Here is a 19,947-nt window from a genome sequence, read left to right on the forward strand (position 1 = left end):
GAACCATTCCAAACTTCACTGATTTGGAAATAAGAGGCCTGGGAGGCCGGGACCTGAGATCTCCTAGTTTGATTTCACACCTTTTCCTGAATGCCCCAAGGCTGGGACCACCTACAGGGGGAGTGTGGGCCTTTGGGGTTGATTTGCAAGGGGCAGCTTCAAAAAAGAAAAGATAGGGTGGGAAACCCACAGCGAGCAGTCGTTTACAGAGAAGTGCATTTAAAAAGGAGCGAGTGAAGGGAAGAAAGAGCAACTGAGTGAGAATTGCAAGCCTGAGTACGGAAAGAACTAGGGGCTGACTGAGAAATTATTTGGGGGAGGGGCACACAGCAGCAGAAGAAAAGCACATGAAAAAACATATTTTCTTCTTTTGGACTTCTTTCAGAATTCCCCTGGCCCTGCCTACTACCAGGTGTGGTGAACACTAACATGTAACGCTATGCTTTGGTTTAGTGTTACACGCAGGTCCCACTATCCAAATGCTCGTTATACAAAAACTGACTTATCCAGACACGAGGAATTAGTACCCACACCTTGCTATACACACTGCAGATTCAGACAGCCAAACAGCTGGACCTGCATGTAGGACTGTAAACAAATAAGCAGCCTTAAACAACCCGTATTTTTTGTGGTTTGTGGCAGTCATTTTGCCAGAAACCATGGTAGAAGGGAGGGAGGGAGGGGAAGAGGAAGGAGGAGAGAGCATTCCCCCCCCCATTCCTTGTTCGCCCTTTTGCAAGGTTTTGGAAGGTTTCCCCAAGTTTTTTCATTATTCTGGGGGTTGAAATTCCGTGGTCAGGAACGCATTAGAAATCAATTAGGAATCAATGGAAATCGTTGTTATGCAAATGCTTGCTTAACAAATAATTTCCTGAGAATGCATTGTGTTTGGATAGCGAGACCTGCAAGTGAGACCAGAGATGTCCACATAAATTTCCTGGAGCCAACAAGGGACTCTCAATGTCTTAGCGTATATACTTTTTAATTTGGCATTCTTATGATCTGTTCAGCTGCAGGTTATTTTACATGTCTGGTGTACTCTCTCTCTATAAATTTGCAAGGAGAAACAAATGCAAAGCAGGTGGTCTAGCATTGAGCTGTGGCCTTGAAAATGTCAGCATTCAGAGAGTTGTCTTCAACTGCATCAGGCCCTGGGTCCATCTGGCTCTGGATTCTTGGGGATCTTGAAGGGGTCCTTTGCCTAGAACTGAGGTCCCTTTTGTTGGAAGATACCAGCAAGGGAACCTTGGACCTTCTGAGGGAGAGACTGTCCTCTGCTGCTGAGCTGTGGGCTTTGCAAATGAGCTGCAGAGCTCCTGGGGCAAAAGAGGCGCCTCTTCCACTAGATTCAGTCAACACAGAGTCATTTGGCTGGCCTTGCTTATGTAACCAACCAGCCCTTGGCCTCTCGCAGGTCGGAAGTTGAGATGGTGACCGGTTGGGTTGTTTGTTCCAGTGACAGATTCATGTCAGTTCCCCCAAGCCGTCCGTCAAGAAATTTCTGCCAGCAGCACAGCATGTGACTGAGGAGAGATCATGGCTGAAGGATGCTCTGGGACAGAAAGCAGAGCTCAGCACTGACATTTTTTGGTAACTGTAGGCCAGGATGTAGTTTATACCCTGCCCCACAAAAAAGCCTAGTTCTTGAAGCAAGCAATTGCAAAATCTGTGTTCCAATTAGATCACGTAACTTTGGATCACAGTCTTGCAAGTGGCGGGAATGTTCTGACCCACGTTCCACCTCATGGTAGTATTGCTTGGGCTCAGCCACCCTCTACACATACACACACCATCCATTTTGCTGACATGGCACACACCAATCTTGTTTGACTCAAACACTGCACACTGGGGAGAAATTCAGAGGTTTTATGGTAAGTGGGAAGCTTTGAGGGCAGAGCTGCATATGCACTCAAAAAGCAAGACAGAATTCTACATTCTGAATTCTGCCGACCTGCCTGAATTGTGGCAATTTGCCTCTATTTGTGCATCACTTATGCTAGAATGGCAAAATGTGTTGTAGGAGGGCTGAAGCTTTGCCCCAACCTTTACTGCTATACTCAGGCATACTCTATATGTTTTGGATCACAACTCCCATCAGCCCCAGCCAGTATGGCTGGATGATGCTGTGGCTGAGGGGAACTGTAGTCCAAAACACAGAGGGCACCAGGTTGGGGACGTCCTGTTAAAAAGTTATCTGTTTCCACATGCTGTTTGCAATTCAGTGGAATAATTTAGCATCCTTCCTCCTCCAGTGACTTTCCTTACCTGTTTCCTCACATCTCTCAGGACAAGATGCTATCGATTCTATGACTGTTATTGCTGCTGTAAAAATTTACATCACTGCCCAGCAGTGGAAAGGCAGGGAGGAGATGAGATGGCAGCAAAAGCATGTATGAAGAAAGCAAGGTCTCAAAGGAAAATCTCAAAGGGACAGAGAGGATGGTTTATCTCAGGGGTGGGGAACCTCAGGCCTAGGGGTCAAATGGAGCCTTCCTGGTCTTGTCTCTCCAACGCTTTAGACTCTCTTGAGGGAGAGAAAGAAAGACATTGAGTCCTCCGCGCCTGTATGTTTGGTGAGGGTGTGTGCTGAATGTGCGTGTATGGTGACTGTGCGTAGCCTATATGCACACTCTGTTATCTGTTTGCACACATGTAACGCAACGTCTGGGGACGCGGGTGGCGCTGTGGGTAAAACCTCAGCGCCTAGGACTTGCCGATCGTATGGTCGGCGGTTCGAATCCCCGCGGCGGGGTGAGCTCCCGTCGTTTGGTCCCAGCTCCTGCCCACCTAGCAGTTCGAAAGCACTCTTAAGTGCAAGTAGATAAATAGGTACCGCTTTATAGCGGGAAGGTAAACGGCGTTTCCGTGTGCTGCGCTGGTGCTGGCTCGCCAGAGCAGCTTCGTCACGCTGGCCACGTGACCCAGAAGTGTCTCCGGACAGCGCTGGCCCCCGGCCTCTTAAGCGAGATGGGCGCGCAACCCCGGAGTCGGACACGACTGGCCCGTACGGGCAGGGGTACCTTTACCTTTACCTTTAATGCATACACATTGGCCATGCCACTATTCTGCCCTATTTCGCAACAGGGGTGGATTATTGCAATGTACTTACATTAAGTTACTTAGTGATACAGGAACCAGATGCTGTTGCTGTTGCTGCTGCTGTTGCTGCTGCTGCTGCTGTTGTTGCTGCTGCTGCTGCTGCTGCTGTTGCTGCTGCTGTTGTTGCTGCTGCTGTTGCTGCTGCCAAGCAGAAATGTTGCTCAGAGACAGACCAGTGGGTGAACTGAACGATGAGAGGGATGAGAGATCCGCGCTGGTCAACTGGTAGTCTGAAAAGAAAAGGGGGACAAGGTTTCAAAAGCCGAAGACACACCAGTAGGGCCTTTGCAAGCAATTTCCCCTAGTATGATGTATTCCTACAGAATTATAGAATCGTGGAGTTGGAAGGGACCCAAGGATCCTCTAGTCTAACCCCCTGAATTGCAAAGATTGCAATATTTTCTTGCAGGTTATTTTCATGAATATACATATTTTTGTGCATGCCTTCCCCACAAGAACGCATTTTTGTACACTTTTTCCATTTTACAAAACTGTACTGCAAGATTCAGCAGAGTGCAAATTTCAAAGGTCAGTGGCATTTCGGTTGGCAAGTTGTTTCAAGAAGGGGAAATTCGGTAGGCTCCCATTAAAATGCCAACAGAGCAAGTCTCTGATCCCTCCAGACCAGCCTCAGACACACCGGCATTTGGAAAAGGGGCCCCTTGGAAGGCAAGGCTGTCCCAAACCCTGTGTCAAAAAACACCCAGACACTGTACTGACAGAGAGCCTGTTAAGTGTACCAGAAGCCCAGTTCATCAGATCTAGCAAATGCAAATGAACACACTACTGAAGGGAAGGCATGAGCAAGGTTTATAAAATTACCTACCACAAGATGGCACCCTATGCACATGCCCATTGCTAACATTAGAATGGAAAAATAGACACACTGCTTAAGGTTGAGAGGGGAGGGAGGTGGGCTGCTGAGGACCTGTCATGTGACCATCTGGATGCAGGATTGCTGCCAAAGAAGCCTGCATATCACAGTTCCCCCCTCCAGCTGTGATGACGAGGGGGGTCATGTGCAGATGACTACGTATCCATGAACAAGGTAGGAAGCTGCCCTGCTGTTGGTCCAGATCAAGGCTTCCTCGAGTCCAGCGTTTGTCTTCTGTGAGCAGCCAACTGCCCCTGGCAGCTTCACAAGCAGAGTATGTGCAGGAATCCATTTTCGGGGAACATTTAGGAGTATTAGCAACCTGCTAATTTCCCAACCTGCTCTAAAAGCAACACAGCTGGATCACCACAGGCTGAAGAGCCGCACACCGTGTGCACTCTATGAGCATTTTGTCACAGTTGCCTGTGACCACAAAGAAGCCCAATGAGTCAAAATGTTCCTAGAGGTCTAGTAGTGACATGGCTCCCATCAAACAAAAGGTAGGAAGTATTAACTGCAAGATTATGCAGCACAGGAAGTGTATTTTAAATTGCAAATTCGTTCATTGCATTTATATATAACCAGCCACACCTCACTTGGAATATAACAAAGAGTGAGAGTTGGCAGGTTGGTTTGGTTATGAGATGCAGTTGAACCTCTGCCATTAATTAGTTGCTTAAACATAGAGGAAGAATGGATACTTTGTCTACTAAACAGATACGCTTGGAGGATACAGATCTATAGCTACAAACAATACGCAATTTAGAAAGTTCTGTTGGTGGTGGTGTTAAAAGTAGCAGAGTGTGCAGCGGTAGCCTGCAGAGATTTTATAAGAACAAAAAGAGATAAAGAGGGGAGTGCAAGAACAACTGCCCCGACCTGGTGCCCTCCAGGTGTTTTGCACTACAACTCCCATCAGCCCCAGTCATCACGACCAGGCTTCCATCCAGCGGCAGCATCCTATGGCTGGGACTGATGAGAGTTGGGCTTCCAAAGCAGCTGTGCCGGCTGGAGTTGATGGGAGTGTTCTGGTCCAAAGCAACTAGCAGGTTGCCAAAGGCAACTTGGACAACAGGGGAGGGGATAAAGGTAAGAAAGGATGAAGGTGGGGAGCTTAGTTACAGAATTAGGTAGATGCTGGGGGGGGAAACCTGGCTGATACAGTGGGTTATTTATTTATTTTAAATAAATTGTGCACTTCTTATACACCACGCACTGTGTAGAACCCAGGTTCCTGGCTCGTTTCCGGGGCCAATTCAAGACGCTCAGGTAAGTGTTTAAAGCCCTAAACGACTCAGGTCCTAAATATCAGCGAGACCTCCTTTTCTCCAGATCCTCTAGGGTGCTAAGGTCAGTGGGTGGGGGGGCCTTGGTTGTTCCACTGCCCTCAGATGTTCAGGATGGAGATGACCTGGGAGATGGCCGTCTCTTTGGCAACACCTAAGACCTGGAACTCCCCACCGGGGTGAGCCTGGCACCTTCACTCAACAGCTTCCATTGAATGCTGAAGACGCCCCTCTTTATGCTGGCCTTTGGCACCTGAGAGGTGTTATTTCTAGACCCTGCCTTATTTCTGTGGCTGTAAGTAGTTTTAAACTTGTTTTTTTAATGTTGTGTTTTAATATCGTAACCCACCCTGGGACTTTAGGGTGAAGGGCAGGCAATGAATTATCACACCATCATCAGCGCTGGCATCTCTAGATGGGGCTGGCCAAACCATGGGCAGCCACTGCCAGTCAGTGTAGGCAACATGACAACAAATGGCACAACCCACACAGTTCAGCACGACAGGACTGAAAAGTGTGCTAACTATCTCACATGAAAATCAAGGAGAGTTATCAAGGATGAACAGGCCAAGGTTGCCTGAGAACACACCATCCTGAATCGCCCAAGACAGTAAACAGAAAACTGCAGTGCTCAGGGCTGGGGAAACAATAAGGTTTGGGCCTGTTTTCTGCATGATTTATTTTTCACACTAAATGCCACCCCCCACCCCCAGTGCTTTGGGGTGGGAAGAGGCACCAGCGGTTCTCAGACCTGCTGTTGTAATTCCGCTTCATGTTGGTTTCAACACCCAAAGTTTATTGAAATTAAAAAAGCTTTTTGTGCTGTGAAAAACGGGTCTCTGTCTTCCTTGTGTGAAACTCCCATGACAAGGAGAGGAGGGGAACCCTCTTGGGGTTGCAATCAAACCCCAAGAGACAATGCCTCAAATATTTGAAGAAGGGGAAAATTCACTTGCCTCTCAAGGAGCTGTCAAGCTCCCATCAGGATTCCCTGGAGGCAGTTCTGCTGAGATGCCTTTCTGGGTGTGATGTGAACACAATGCAACCTGAATGCCGGGTGTCCCGTCCTGTCCTGTCTGTCCGTCCATCCCCCCACCCGTCTGCTTGGCTGCACTGTCCCATTCTTGCTTAGGGTGTCTGCAGTTTCTGTCACCCCTCCCCTCCTCAGCTGTCAAAACTGCTTGAGAGCAAAGCGTGAACAGCTGCCAAAGCCTTTGCTGGGAAATTCTGAGGCGACCTGCCTGCCACCCACCCCGCCCGGACAATAGGGTGCAATAGGGTGGATGGGATCTGCAAGATTCTCTTCCACAGCAAGGATCAGCGAGACGGGAGAGAGCACCTTCTGCGCTTGAAAAGGCGACAGAAGCAAAGCAGGAGTTAGTGTGTCGAAGACAGGAAAGGGGGCCATCCGATTTTACTTCTGAAGAATCTCAGCTGCTTTGTTTTTCAAAATCAGGTTTTTGAAGGTATGCTCATCAGTTGCTGAGCAAACAAGGCCTGCTGATGTCTCAAAGCAGAGAGGTGGCTGTGGATGGTTTCTAGTTGCCCTGGAGGTCAGGTTTCAATGCTCTGCATCACGCCAGGCATCTTATCCACCTCTGCCTGCCAGCCCATCAGAGGAGAAGGGCCAGCGTGGGCGACGGAGAGAGAGAACAGCCGACAGTCTTAAAGCAAACACCCTGCATTGCAAACTATAACCAATGCACACATGTGTTCCTATATGAACATTATCAGCCGTGCAGGGAAAGAGAGAGAAAAAAGCTTGAAGCAACAGCCAGAGAAAATGGCAGTATTCACCAGCATGCTGTTCTCCAGGTGTTTGGGATGACAAACACACAGGCAGCCCAGCTGCTTTGGATTACAACTCCCATCAGCCCGAGGCAGCATGGCAGTTCTGGGCTCCTGGCTGAGGCTAATGGGAGTCGTAGTCTGAACCAACTGGAGAGCTCCAAGTTGGTGAAGGCTGCAGTACCATAATAGAAACAGCAGCCACGTTGGAGAAAGTAGTACTTGGGCTTGGGTGTCATCTTCTAGGCACCCATTTTGGCTAGCAGGCCATGGCCAATGCTGCGCTTCAGCCCTGTAATTATAATGTTTCAAAGGGGCGTCTCTATTTGCAATATATTGAGCCCCACGGCCCAACTGCTCTCACACACCTCAGGATGATTTGCCATCACCCCGAGAAAGGCATTGCTTCTGAGCAGACAGGTGTCAGCTCCGTCTGCTAATTAAGATGGGTGTGTTTGACCTCGCACCTCATTCCATTCCTCAGCATCAGAGCTGCTCCTTAAGAGCGGCTCCCTCTCATTTTCTGCGTCAGCTTCAGGCTTCTAGTCCTGGTTTCTGAAACCATCCCCTCTAACCCCACAATCACGCAAGAATGCTGGAACATAGGAAGCTGCCCTATTGTACTGAGTCAGCTAATTGGGTCCACCTAGCTCATTACTGTCTGCGCTGACTGGCAGTGGCTCTTCAGGGGTCTCAGGTACGAGTCTCTCTCTCCCAGTCCTGCCCGGAGAGCCCAGGGATTGAAGATGGGACCTTCTGCATGCAAAACACCTGCTCTGCCACTGAGCTATGGTCCAAAATACAACAGGGTTCTCGTCCACATAGTTCTCTCCACTGAGCAGTTACTTTTCCTGTCCCACTGCTTTTCATTTGTAAAGAAAATAGGTCAAATTAAACCAGCCTTTGCCAACCTGGTGCCTGGCAGATTTAAAAAATGTTTTTGGACTACAACTCCCATCAGACTCAGCGAGCACAACTGTGCTCTTATCAATTTGCTGGCTGGGGCTGAAGGGGTTTTTAGTCCAGAACATCTGAGAAGCATCAGGTTGATGAAGGGTGGTATAGATCAATAACTAAGGACCAGAGAGAGGCAGCTAGTGGCTATGGGCTTCCTGTGCTTGGCTGCAGCCCCTTCCAGCTTGCTCTGTCTGCCTCGAGGGTGGCGGGATCTCCAGATGTTCATCAGTCTGGCTTGCACCCCGTGAATTTAACACAAAGCTAGCCCCTAGTGGGTTGCCGTCTGTTTTCCACAGGACTGCTTTGGAAGCAGAAGGGTGTGCAAGAGAGTTCCCTCCCGCTGTGTTTCACGTGCGGGCATATGCGGCGGGCTCACCTGTGTTGTACGCTGTCGGCATCGCTGAGAAGGGCAAGCCTTGGGTCAGGAGGCTTGGAGTCGCCACCGAAACAACCGGTGTGGTCAGAGAATGAGTTGCCTGGGAGACCATCAGCCTCTGCGTGTTTTGCTGGGAAAAGGAAGAAGAGGGAAAGAGAGGGAGAGAGAAAGAGAAAGGAGGTCAAAATATATGGAAGGAGGCAATATACGCTTGGAGGCAAAGCGACACAGCCACTTTAAGGAAGTGTTTGAAAAGGGTATAACATAGCAGAAGTACAAGCCAGGCCTGTGAAACCCTTTTGCTTTATTCAATCAATTTGAATATACTGGGTGGTGGAGCTGATGGGGTCTCTCTGGGGGCCACAGAAAAGCTCACTGGGGGCCTTATATGGCCTGAGGGCTGCAGGTTTGCCAACTCTGCTTTTAATTTTGTTATTATTTAATTACATTTATATCCCACCTTTCCCTCCAAAGAGCTCAAGGAGGAGTACACGGTTCTCTTCCTCCCTATTTTGTCTTCAGGACAACCCTGTGAGGTAGGCTAGGCCGAGAGACCCTGGCCCAAGGTCACCCAGTGAGCTTCTTGGCTAAGTGGGAGATTCGAACCCTGATCTCTACCAGGTTCTAGTCCAACACTCTAACCATTACCCCACAGAAGTGACACAGGAAGCTGCCTTATCCTGAGTCAGACCCACTGTCCCATCTAGCTCAGTATTGCCCACACTGACTGGCAGTGGCAAGTTTCAGGCAGGGGTCTTTCCCAGTCCTACCTGGAAATGCCGAAATTGAACCCGGGACATTCTGTGTGCAAGGCAGAAACTCTGCCACTGAGCTATGCCCTGTTACTGCTGGGGCTTTCAAGATGAAGGAAGAAGGTGCTGGCAGCGCTTGTGCCACCCTGAAGCACCCCTTGACTCCCAATTACAGAGTCAAGATGACGCTGAAGATAAGCATTAAGCCCCTGAGCTTGGAGGAGCCTGGCAAGGCACCTGCAGCTTACAATAGCCTGGGATGTGATCACTGACCCAATAGGCTTAGGGGTATTTAGAACAAATTCCCTTGTGGTGCAGCTGCGGGGATTTCCCCTGCCCTCTTCTTCGCTCAGAAGGTCGTATCAGGTCCTTCAAGTGGGAGGCAGAGGTGGGGAGGAATGGGGAGACGGCAGGCAGGCTCTTTTAAGATTCATAGCAGAGCATATGGAGAGACTGGCTACCACGGCTGACGGAGTCGAAGCATTTCTATCTGGCTCTGCAGCTTACATATCAACAAAAATAAACACAGTCCCTCCCTCTCAGGCTTACAATCTAAGAAGACACCACACAAAAGGGAAAAAAAAGTGATGAGGAGGGAAGAGGAAAACAAACAAACCCAGGCAACGAAACAGAACCCTGGGATGGGAATGACCTGCTCACTGTTCAAAAATCAGGCCTTATCAGGATCTGCTGAGAAACAGATGCAACTTTCTTGGAAGTGGCTGTAATATCGCTGGAAATTATCTAGCTGGAATCTGCTGGCTTTATGGCCACTCCTGCCAAAGGCCTACCTAGACCAACTTCCTCTTTCCTGAGGTGGTCAGGTGGATTCGTCCAAGAAGCCCACAAGCCAAAAGTTGCAAGGAACACCACCCTCCCCAAAGGGCACTGAAGGGTAGAAGGAGTCCCCACTGGCCCCATCAGGCCTCCACAAGAGCCTCAACCTAGGAACTGCCACGTTTCCTAAAGGATACCCGTGAATGTCAACGAAGGAAGAACCAGAACAAGAGGCAGTTTCTCCCACCACCTTGGCCACATTGTGAGTAGGAAGTAGGATTAATAACAATATTAGGAACAATAAATATAATAACAATAACCTGGGATAGCTCAGTCGGTAGAGCATGAGATTCTTAATTTCAGGGTTGAGGGTTTGAGCCCCATATTGGGCGAAAGATTCCTGCATTGCAGGGGGTTGGACTAGATGACCTTCGGTTCCCTTCCAACTCTACAATTCTAGTAATAGGAATTCCTACAGGGGCAACTCCTTTCAGCCCCCTGGGAGTTGTTTTGTACTGCGTCCCCAATGCTATTCAACATCCACACAAGGCCTCTGGGATCGGTCATTAAGAGATCTGGAGCACAGCATCATGAGTAAGCTGATGACACACAGCTCTATTTCTCTGTAGCATCTGAACCAGGAGGTGCTGAGCCAGTCCTGAACCAGTGCCTGAGCTGGATGAAAGCCAATAAACTTGAAATTGAATCTCGGCAAAGCAGAGGCCCTGGGATGGGAGTGGTGAGTTGCCTGTTCTGGATTGGGTTGCACTCCCTCTAGAAGAACAAGTGTGTAGTCTTGGGGTCCTTCCTGAACCAAGTGGTCACTGAAGTAGTGCCCAGGAGTGCTTTTCACCAGCTTCAGCTGGTGCACCAGTTACAACCATTCCTGGGAAAGGATAGCTTGGTAACAGCGTTCCACAGACCAGTAACCTCAGGACTTGATTGCTGCAATGTGCTTTACGCGGGGCTCTCCTTGAATGTGGTCCAGAAGATGAAGCTAGGGCAGAACACGGCTGCACAGTTGCTCTCTGGAGCAAACTATCACCAACATGTGACACGGCTGTAGAAAGAATTGCACTGGCTGCCAGTCTGCTACCAGCCCCTTAGGATTATGGACCTGGGTATCTGAAAAGCTGTCTCTCCTACTGCATCCCACCCTGGGTCATGTAGACCTGCCCCCGGGGTAAGGCATGCTGTGGCTCAAGCCATGTGCTCTCAGCATTGTGGCACCAGTTCTCAGGAATGCTCCCTCTTTAGAAGCAGAGCAAGCACCAGCATAATTTTCGGCATTTGTCGAAAGATCTTTCTCTTTGCCCGTGCCTTCCCAAATTAGTCTATTTTATTTCTGCTGCAGCTTTATTTTCCTGCATTATTCTAGGTTTTTATGTTTTAATACTGTTTTCAGGATTTGTATTGTTTGTATATGTTTTATTTCTATACATTCTCTACCTCACATGCAACACGCACACATACACTTCATTAAAAGAATAAGAATAAGCTTTATGGACTTGCTCAGTCTGCAATGCATTTCCCCCCTATAAGTTGTTGAGCTCTAGATTTCAGAGTCCACTTTTGCTTGAAAAACACAAGAAGTCACACAGTCATGAACACAAGCAGGATGTAATTCAGGCGGGAAAAGAAACTTGGATAGGGGGGAAGAAGAAAGTGGGGGGCAGAGCAGCAGCCAGACAGAGCATGCAGATGAACACAAAGGCAAGGCACTCCCTTTGCCCATGCAATCTGGGGAGTTAAGTATTGATCAGGGGACTGCGCTTCCATCCGAGGCTCATTTATAAGTGAATACTAATTTTATTGCATTTATAAGATGCATCTTTGGGGTGTTTTCCTTTTTCAACTGTTTGATTGTTATCTCTTTGTTGATAAGATTTTATTATGCCCGCTTGCTTTTAAGTGTGATCTTTTGGGGGTACTTTTATCGTTTTATGTAAACTGCTTCAGAAGTTTGCTTGTTTTTATTCAGCAGAATATAAATCCCACTGGACAAGTAAACAAATGGGGTCAGCCTGATCCCCAGGGATATCTAGGTGGCTGTTCGAGGCAGAATGTGAGAGAGAACAAATTAAAGTAGCTCATGAAGGTGCCAGCCTCACCACAGGGACTCACTTGAGAGCCAAACAGGCAACTTCGCACTGTTCTCTGGGTGCTGCTGTTGTCCAGGGTGAGGAGGGTGATGTGTGGGGTGAGAGAGCCTTCTCTGTTGTGGCACCCCGCCTCCCTCAGCCGGCTCACCATTCCTCACCACCACCCCAGATTAGCGTTTGCCAACCTGGTGGGAACTCCCACAATCTGCAGGCAAATGCATCACATGCAGTGACAACGCTGAACAGGGGTAGGAGGAGGGCTGTTTGAAGGTAGCCCCTCAGCAGCAGAAAAGATGGGGCAGAGTACCCCACACAGAAAAGGCTGTTGTACAGACAGCTGAAGGAATGAGGCAGAAGAGACCCATATCTAAAGCCAGATGGGATGGACAAAGGGGGCCTTGCTTAAGCAGTCCCAGTGACAGCATGTGAGGGGGGCATTTTCCATTCTCGCCTGGTTTAGAGTTGCAATTCCACCACTCCAGGACACAGGAGAGGCAACGTGCAGGCACACATACCCATTCAATGCAGCTGCTAAAGTCGTGCCAGCTGTTGGGAGGGCAGGCTGCCAACCCACCTTCCTGGACCAATCAAGGCACCCTAGAAGAGGCCTGAAAGCAGACTGAGTTTCCTCTAGTAAGTCCCTACATTCCCCTGTCTCACAATTTCAAGACAATTATTCTTTTTAAAAAGGGAACAGAACCCAAAGACACACATACACACACACAGAACACTTGCAAGCATGGAAACTCACCAGATCCAAGTGATCCTCTGTCTGGGGTGTGGAATAAAAATGAAACCAAAATGAAATTGTTACGTTTAAAATGCTTAATTTTGATGCCACTTTCAACACTAATTGAGTATCCTGTTCTCTATCATGCAGGGCAGACCAGAAGTTCAAATGTCTGCTGTGTGATATTGGTTGAAAACATTTGGGGGGGGGGGAACGATAGGAGGAACACCACAGAAAGAACAGGCTGTGCTTGGGAGTGCCAGATAATATCCAAGATGGAAATGGCTACTAGCTAGGATGGCGATGATACAGCTCCACTGTCAGAGGCAGTATGCCTCTGAATGCAAGTTGCTGAGAGTAACATGTGTGGAGAGCAGAAAGGTATTTTCCGTTTCACACATGCTGGTGTCGTATATTTGGAATTCTCGCTGTAACATGTAATCAATTAATTGCTTAGATTAGTAGATAATAAACCTTTCACTGCTTGTCACCAACTAACTGGCCATCAGGTTTTTAAAAAAATTAGAAACAGGCTCTTAATTTTTTTAATCAATGTATAGACAACTCAATATGTATTTAAAAAATATCTAAGCAGTGTGTTTTTTATTTCAGAAGTTTTATTTGTTTTAGAAGTAGCATTCTGAGTGTGTGTGAGAGAAGAAGGGGCAGATTCATCATCTCTACACCAGGTAGGCAGTCTTCCTTTCTGATACACACATTTATGCAGATGCAATTGATTAACCAACCCGGGATGGAATTCTGCTTGTTAGGCAGTAATTCCCATTGAACTCAGAGGGACTGGCTTCTGCATAAACATGCTTAGAATTGTGCCGTAGCAGCCCTGCTTGATACACTTATCTGCAAGCACAGCTATGGGATTTTTGCAGCGCCAGTCTAAACAGTTGTTACAATCATCACCAGCTCTCAAGAGTGTAGTATGGTCGAAAACGTCATGCGTTCTTGCAAAACACTGACAAAAAGGTATCCTGAGGATTGTGGGAAGAGGTTTCCATGCAGACCAAAGTCAGGGCTGGTATCTCTTCCTTGGCTCAGCCTTTCAGTAAAATGGAGGGTGGTGGATCAGGCCCCGGAGCCTGCTGAAGTTGGAAACACACAGGATTTCTCTGCCCTAAGTTGGACTCACCAAATGGTGCATGAGACCCTTTCCGCTCTGTGAGGTGATGACGCGCAAGTCTGGTTTGCGGTTGTTGGCAGCCAGCTGAGTGCCGTGGGAGGGTGGCGGCGGCGATTTTGCCGGGATGACCTTGCCTAGGCTGTTGCCATTGGACACGGGAAGGAGACCCGGGGAGGCTCTGGCGCTGACGTAACCATTCCCTGGAGAAAAAGGAGAGAGGGGGAAAAACAGATATTATTTTTCAGACAACGTTGGGAAATATCTTAAACTTGTCCCCATGCCCAAACATAAGTATGTCAAAGTAAGTGTGCCTCAAGTAATCTCTATCTTCTCCTGGTTTACACAGGAAGCTGCCCTTTGCCAAGTCAGACTCTTGGTCCATTTAGTTCAGTATAGTCTACACTGACTGGCAGTGGCCCTCCAGGGTTTTAGGCTGGGGACATGGCCAGCTCTTCCTGGAGCTGCCAAGATTGATGATGATAATTTATTACATGTCCTTCACCCTAAGGTCACAATGTGGGTTACAATATTAAAACACAATATTAAAAACAGTTTAAAACAATTTACAAACACAGAAATAAGGTGGGTCCCAAAATCATAAACCTCAAGTGTAAAAAACCAGGGTAAAGAGATGTGTCTTCAGAATTTGTCAGATTCTGTATGATAAAGGGCGGGGGGAGAGAGTTCCGCAATTTAGGGGCTGCCACAGAGAAGGCCCTGTCCAAGGTTGCCACCACCCTCGAGCTTCTGAAGGAAGTGGAACAAGCGAGAGGACCCCTCTGCTGATCTTAGCACCCAAGAGGGTCTGCAGGAAGGATCTTTTGGGGGTTTAGGGCCTAAGCTGTACAGTTCTTTAAACACTAATGTTAGCACCTTGAATTGGGCCCAGATACGAACTGGTAACCATTGCAGCTGTTTTAGAACACGGGTTATGTGAGATCAAAATGGAACCCTAGCCAATAATCTGGCTGCTGTGTTTCAATGTCACAATAAGGCTAGCAGGAGAAATCAAGGCAGGCCTCAGGTCACCAACCCGCCTCCTGGCTTTGCGACTGGCACCAAGAGGAGGAACAAGAGGCTAGGAGAGGGCGGGTGGGGGAGGGGGGAGTGTCAAGTCTCCCCACACCCCACAGGTCCTGAGAAAGTCCCAGGGCTTGGCGAGGTCTCTCTGAGGGCCTACCCCCTGGGCTCTCCTGCTTCCCTGCTCCTGTTTCCTGGAATGAGGGGAATGTTTGGGTGACGTCAATGATGACATTCACAGGGCCTGCCAAGTTACAAGCCGGAACAGCCGCGCACGGCAGCTGACATGGGGGCTGCTTTGGAGACAGGAGAGATGCTTGGGGAGGGGGAGATGAGGGGAGAGGCAGGACGTTGTGTGTGTGTGCAGAAGATTGACAGGGACAGCAAGCGTGCCTAGGAGTCTTGGGAAGGGCCAAGGCTCGGCACTCAGGGATCTCAGGTGAAATTAAAGCAGTATCCTCCTCCCCTTGCCACCCAGTCTGCTGCAGTTTGTTAAGAGTGCTGAAAGTTGTGAGGAGACCCCAATTCCCCTCGTAGAACTACAATTCCCAGAGTTCCCTGCAAAGAGGGACAGTTTGGTACACCACTCTGTAAACTGCAGTTCTGTGAGGAGAATAGGGGGTCTCCTCACATCTATCAGCGTCCTTAGCAAACTGCAGCTCCCAGAACTCTTTGGCGGGGGGAGCCTTGATTGTTTAAAATGGTGTCATAGTGCTTTAACTGTGTGGTGTGAATGGGGCCTAAGAGGCATTCCTCCTATGTAAGAAAGAAAAGGGGATACCTCTTTTAAGATGCTGCTGTTATTTATGGAGTTGTTTTTTTAAAAAAAAATACAGTGTACCTCGGGTTACAGACTCAGTTAACCCAGAAATATTACCTCAGGTTAATAACTTTGCTTCAGGATGAGAACAGAAATTGTGCAGCGGCGGCGCAGCGGCAGCAGGAGGCCCCATTAGCTAAAGTGGTGCTTCAGGTTAAGAACAGTTTCAGGTTAAGAACAGACCTCCGGAACGAATTAAATTCTTAACCCAAGGTACCACTGTAAAGTTTTTTTATTTTCCAGTGAGCCTGGTCTCTGAATAGTCAGCACACCTTTTTAAATTATCTTCAAAAAAGCACACCCAATTAAACACTGCAATTCTAAAACAAGCAGTAATTGCCTCTCCACCATGGGGATCTGTGTTTGAGGTTTGAGGCCTTCCATCCAGTCACAGCCTGAGCTTCTCATCAGCCCTTACTGTCATCCCTTCTCTCTACCGCCTTAGGCAGACCAGGCATATATCTATATGCGTTTCACTAGGATGTGTAAAATGTAATGTTGTCATCACACAGCCCCAATGGAGGATCTGTAGTGCCACCTCACAATCCTGGATTGGGATGAAGTCAGGATGGGGTTGGGGATCAAGCTGAGCAAGGGTGGTAGCCCCATTATGTATGTATGACATGTGTATCCATATAAACACACATTTATATATCCATCTTCCAATCTGCCTCCCCCATTGAATCCTAAGTGGGGCACCAAGGCGCAACAAAGGGGACTGCTGCCAGACTTGCCTTTAAAAGCAGCGGAAGCAGACAGCCCTTGGGAGGGTGCAGCCTCCCAGTGCTATCAAGGTGGGAGAAGCCGCACCTTCAGAAATTCTCTCTGCTACACAATTATTAAAGCCACGAGAGGCAGGACACCTTGATATATTTCATCTCAAGGCCAGGATGTCTCAATGTCCAATTAGAGCCATCCCTGCCCATTGCCATGCGACAATTAAACCAAACAAAGAGTCGTTTAAAAGGGATTCAGGCATGGTTTCTGAAGCCACCCAGAAGGGTTGTCATTTTAACAGGAGTTTTAAAACAAGGGCTGGTTTTGAAACTGACAAGGTCAAATAAAGTGATCCCAAGTGCAGCGCAGTCTCTAATTAAAACTGGCGCGGAAAGACTTGCTTGTCTGGACTCGGCCTGGTTTGGCCCTATAATGCGGGTTCCACCCCTTTCCCTCCTCTAAGGGCAGATTTCTGAAGTGGGTAATTATGTCAGCCTTGCAGATAAGTTTTTCAGAAAATGTTTCCTAACCATTAGTTGAGCTGCTGTTGCTTTGCCATATTTTTAAACTGTTATTTTATAGTCTTTAAATGAGAATATATTGTCTGATTTATTTTGTTTAATTAACTGACAATAATTACCCGATTTTGGGGTGGAGGTGGGGGACTCTTTTCTGGGCAACCTTCCAGAAGCCACAAGTCAGCGCTGGGCAGGACCAGAGGCAAAAGTGGATGGAGCCACTAATGTGAAGGTTACCTCTGTAGTGTGGGCTAATTTCTACACACACAGTCCTGGCTCTCTGTTACGTTCCTCTGACCAAGCAAGCACCCATTCCAGCCAGACAAAAACACTCAAGGAAGGTACAAAGCAGGGCTGGGGAGGGATGTGACCTGGAGAGAGTTCTGGGGGCCAGTGAGAGAGGTCTGGAGGGCCTGAGGTTGGGGCTCTCCAGGCCAAGCTTTCTCAAGGCCCACTTTGGGGAGCAGAAGCAGCTGGCTCCTAGATGCTGACACTGAAATGCATCTCCGCATGACCAGCCCTGGGAGAAAACCATCAAGAGGCCTCCTTGACTCCACTGCCATCTACCCGCTCACGATGTGAAATTTCTCAAGCTGCTCTGTGTCACCCACATAGATCAGCAGCTCCTTAGATCAACATGTGACCTTATGAGTCATTACACCCCAAACTGCATTAAGTTCTATTTCGGCTCTTTAAGCTTGGAGCTCCTTCCTCTATTGCAAGGGCTGAAAGCTCTGCTGCTCCCTTATAGTCACAGCGCCCAGGATGCAGCTTGTACGCTGACCCTAGGCTGAGTTTGCTGCGTGGGCCTCATCTACATGGCACCCCCATTCCCAGTCACCCCCTTTCTTGTCCCTGTGCATGGAATGGCTTGGACCCAAGGCCAACAACCTTCCCACCACAATTCACCCAAGGGAAGCCTCTCCAGAACCCTTTTCCTGACATCTGGCTGTTGGAAGAACAAGCTTCCACTTCACTTCTACTCACCTACTGGACTCGGGCAGGCTCCATTTGTGTTGTTGAGGTCTCCTCCAAGCATTGCCCCTAAGGAAAAGAATGTGGGCAAAGAGAGTTAGACTTGATGTTCCACCACATTCCAACATGCTGATCCAGAGGAATGGAAGAAGAGCCTGCTGGATCAGGCCAAGGGCTCATCTAACCCAGAATCCTGTTCTCACAGTGGCCACCCAGATGCCTGTTGAAAACCCACAAGCAAGATTCAAGAACAAGAGAACCCTCCCCTCCTGTGGTTTCCAGCAACTGATATTAAGAATCATTACTGCCTCCATGGCTTGCAGCCATCGATAGCCTTCTCTTAATTTATACAATCCTCTTTTGAAGCCATCCAGGTTGGTGGCCATCACTGCATCCTGCAAGAGTCAGTTCCATAGCTTAACAACAACAACAACCATCACCTTATTTGTACCCTGCCCATCTGACTGGGTTGCCCCAGCCACTTTGGGCAGCTTTCAACAGATATAAAAACATTTTTAAAAACCAAACACTAAAAACGTCCCTATACAGGGCTGCCTTCAGATGTCTTCTAACAGCTGTATAGTTATTTATCTCCTTGACATCTGATGGGAAGGCAATACACATGGTGGGCACCACTACCAAGAAGGCCCTCTGCCTGGTTCCCTATGCACTGCGTGAAGAAAGACTTCCTTGTCCTGACTCTTCCAGCATTCAGCTTCATTGGAAGTTCGTGAGTTCAACTGTTACAAGAGAGGGGGGAGAACTTTTCTCTAGACACTTTCTACATGCCAGGCATAATTTTATAAACTTTTTGGTACCCATATCACAGAATACAGTTGCTAGGAATCACAAGCAGGAGAGGGACATTGTTCTCATGTCCTACTTATGAGAAACAGGATGCTGGACTAGGGAGTCATTTTGTCTGATCCAGCAGCCAGACCCTTCTGATGTTCTCATCCATTTGTGAAACCAGATATGGATAATCTTTTTGGTCATTTACTATGGTCACAGATATATATGGAAGAAGTATCAAAGTAAAACACAAAACATGTTGACCCAACAACATTAATAAAATGCTGAAAAATAATAATTTAAACATTATATAATATGTTTTAACTGTTTTAAATTATGAATTTTAAAATGTTGTAAACTGCCCTGGGACCTCCTGGTGAATATAATAATAATAATAATAATAATAATAATTCACCAAGAGGTCCCAGGGCGAGAGACAACAATTTAAAATTCATATTTAAAAACAGCTGAAACATAGTATATTCATGAGAAGAGTGCAGGTCCAGAAAACACACATCTCAGTTGTCACATACAATGTTGATATCATAAGCTGATCTAATGGTAATTGATTTTCAATGTTCTTAAATATAACTGCTTTCAGAATGTTTTTATCTGTTTTAAAATGTTTGCTTTGTTTTTGTTTTAAATGGTCCATCTTCTTTGGGTTTCTTGGGGAGGAAGGGCAGGGTTATAAATTCAATAAATAATAATAATAATAATAATGATCTGTGAAATATCTGGTACTTGTTTTATGAATGCAATTTAATTGATGTTCACCACCAATTGATGTTCACCACCATGATACACCCCCCCACCCCTGCTTGCCACCGCCGCCAAAGAGTTCACGGTGCAGAAACTTTTGTAAATAAAACTAGATAAATAAAGAGCGAACCTGCGCTGGCTGGCCTCTGCGGGAGGCCCGGAGAGACTGTGTTTCGCTGGAGGGTCGGTTGCTGTGGTGAGAGGAGGCGCGGGTCAGTCAAGGAGGAGGTCACGAGGGACTGGGTCACTAAGGTGCCTCCTGGGTTGCTGAACTGCAGCGTGTTCTGGTTGGTCACTGGAACCGTAACAGGCATGGCAAAATTTGGAGCTGGAACTGCAGACTGAGGGGAGAGAGAGAGAAGCATGTTTAAAACAGGAAGCTGATAGGAAGGGGTTTTGGTGTTAGGTTTGGCAAGCAGCATTCACAAGACCACAAGTGCATGTTGGAGCCAAGGCTTCCAGCTGGA

General features: G+C 47.8%; 1 protein-coding gene across 7 annotated transcripts in view; it reads right to left on the reverse strand.

Annotated features, from left to right (window-relative positions):
* Nucleotides 1-19,947, reverse strand: part of MEF2D (myocyte enhancer factor 2D) — a 147,627-nt gene that overhangs the window by 4,957 nt on the left and 122,723 nt on the right. For 5 of the 7 annotated variants that reach the window (XM_083590311.1, XM_083590309.1, XM_083590308.1 and 2 more), the window contains 6 exons: nucleotides 19,611-19,821; nucleotides 17,939-17,995; nucleotides 13,886-14,076; nucleotides 12,763-12,783; nucleotides 8,381-8,510; nucleotides 3,110-3,329 (listed from right to left, as the gene is read on the reverse strand). In XM_083590311.1, the coding sequence (XP_083446437.1) occupies nucleotides 3,110-3,329; nucleotides 8,381-8,510; nucleotides 12,763-12,783; nucleotides 13,886-14,076; nucleotides 17,939-17,995; nucleotides 19,611-19,821 (830 nt within the window). The remainder of the gene's footprint in view (nucleotides 1-3,109; nucleotides 3,330-8,380; nucleotides 8,511-12,762; nucleotides 12,784-13,885; nucleotides 14,077-17,938; nucleotides 17,996-19,610; nucleotides 19,822-19,947) is intronic. The other 2 variants (XM_083590313.1, XM_083590314.1) reach the window with 1 other exon arrangement.

The sequence above is a fragment of the Podarcis filfolensis genome (genome assembly GCF_964270895.1).
Source record: "Podarcis filfolensis genome assembly, chromosome: 16".
NCBI classification, from domain to species: Eukaryota; Metazoa; Chordata; class Lepidosauria; order Squamata; family Lacertidae; genus Podarcis; species Podarcis filfolensis.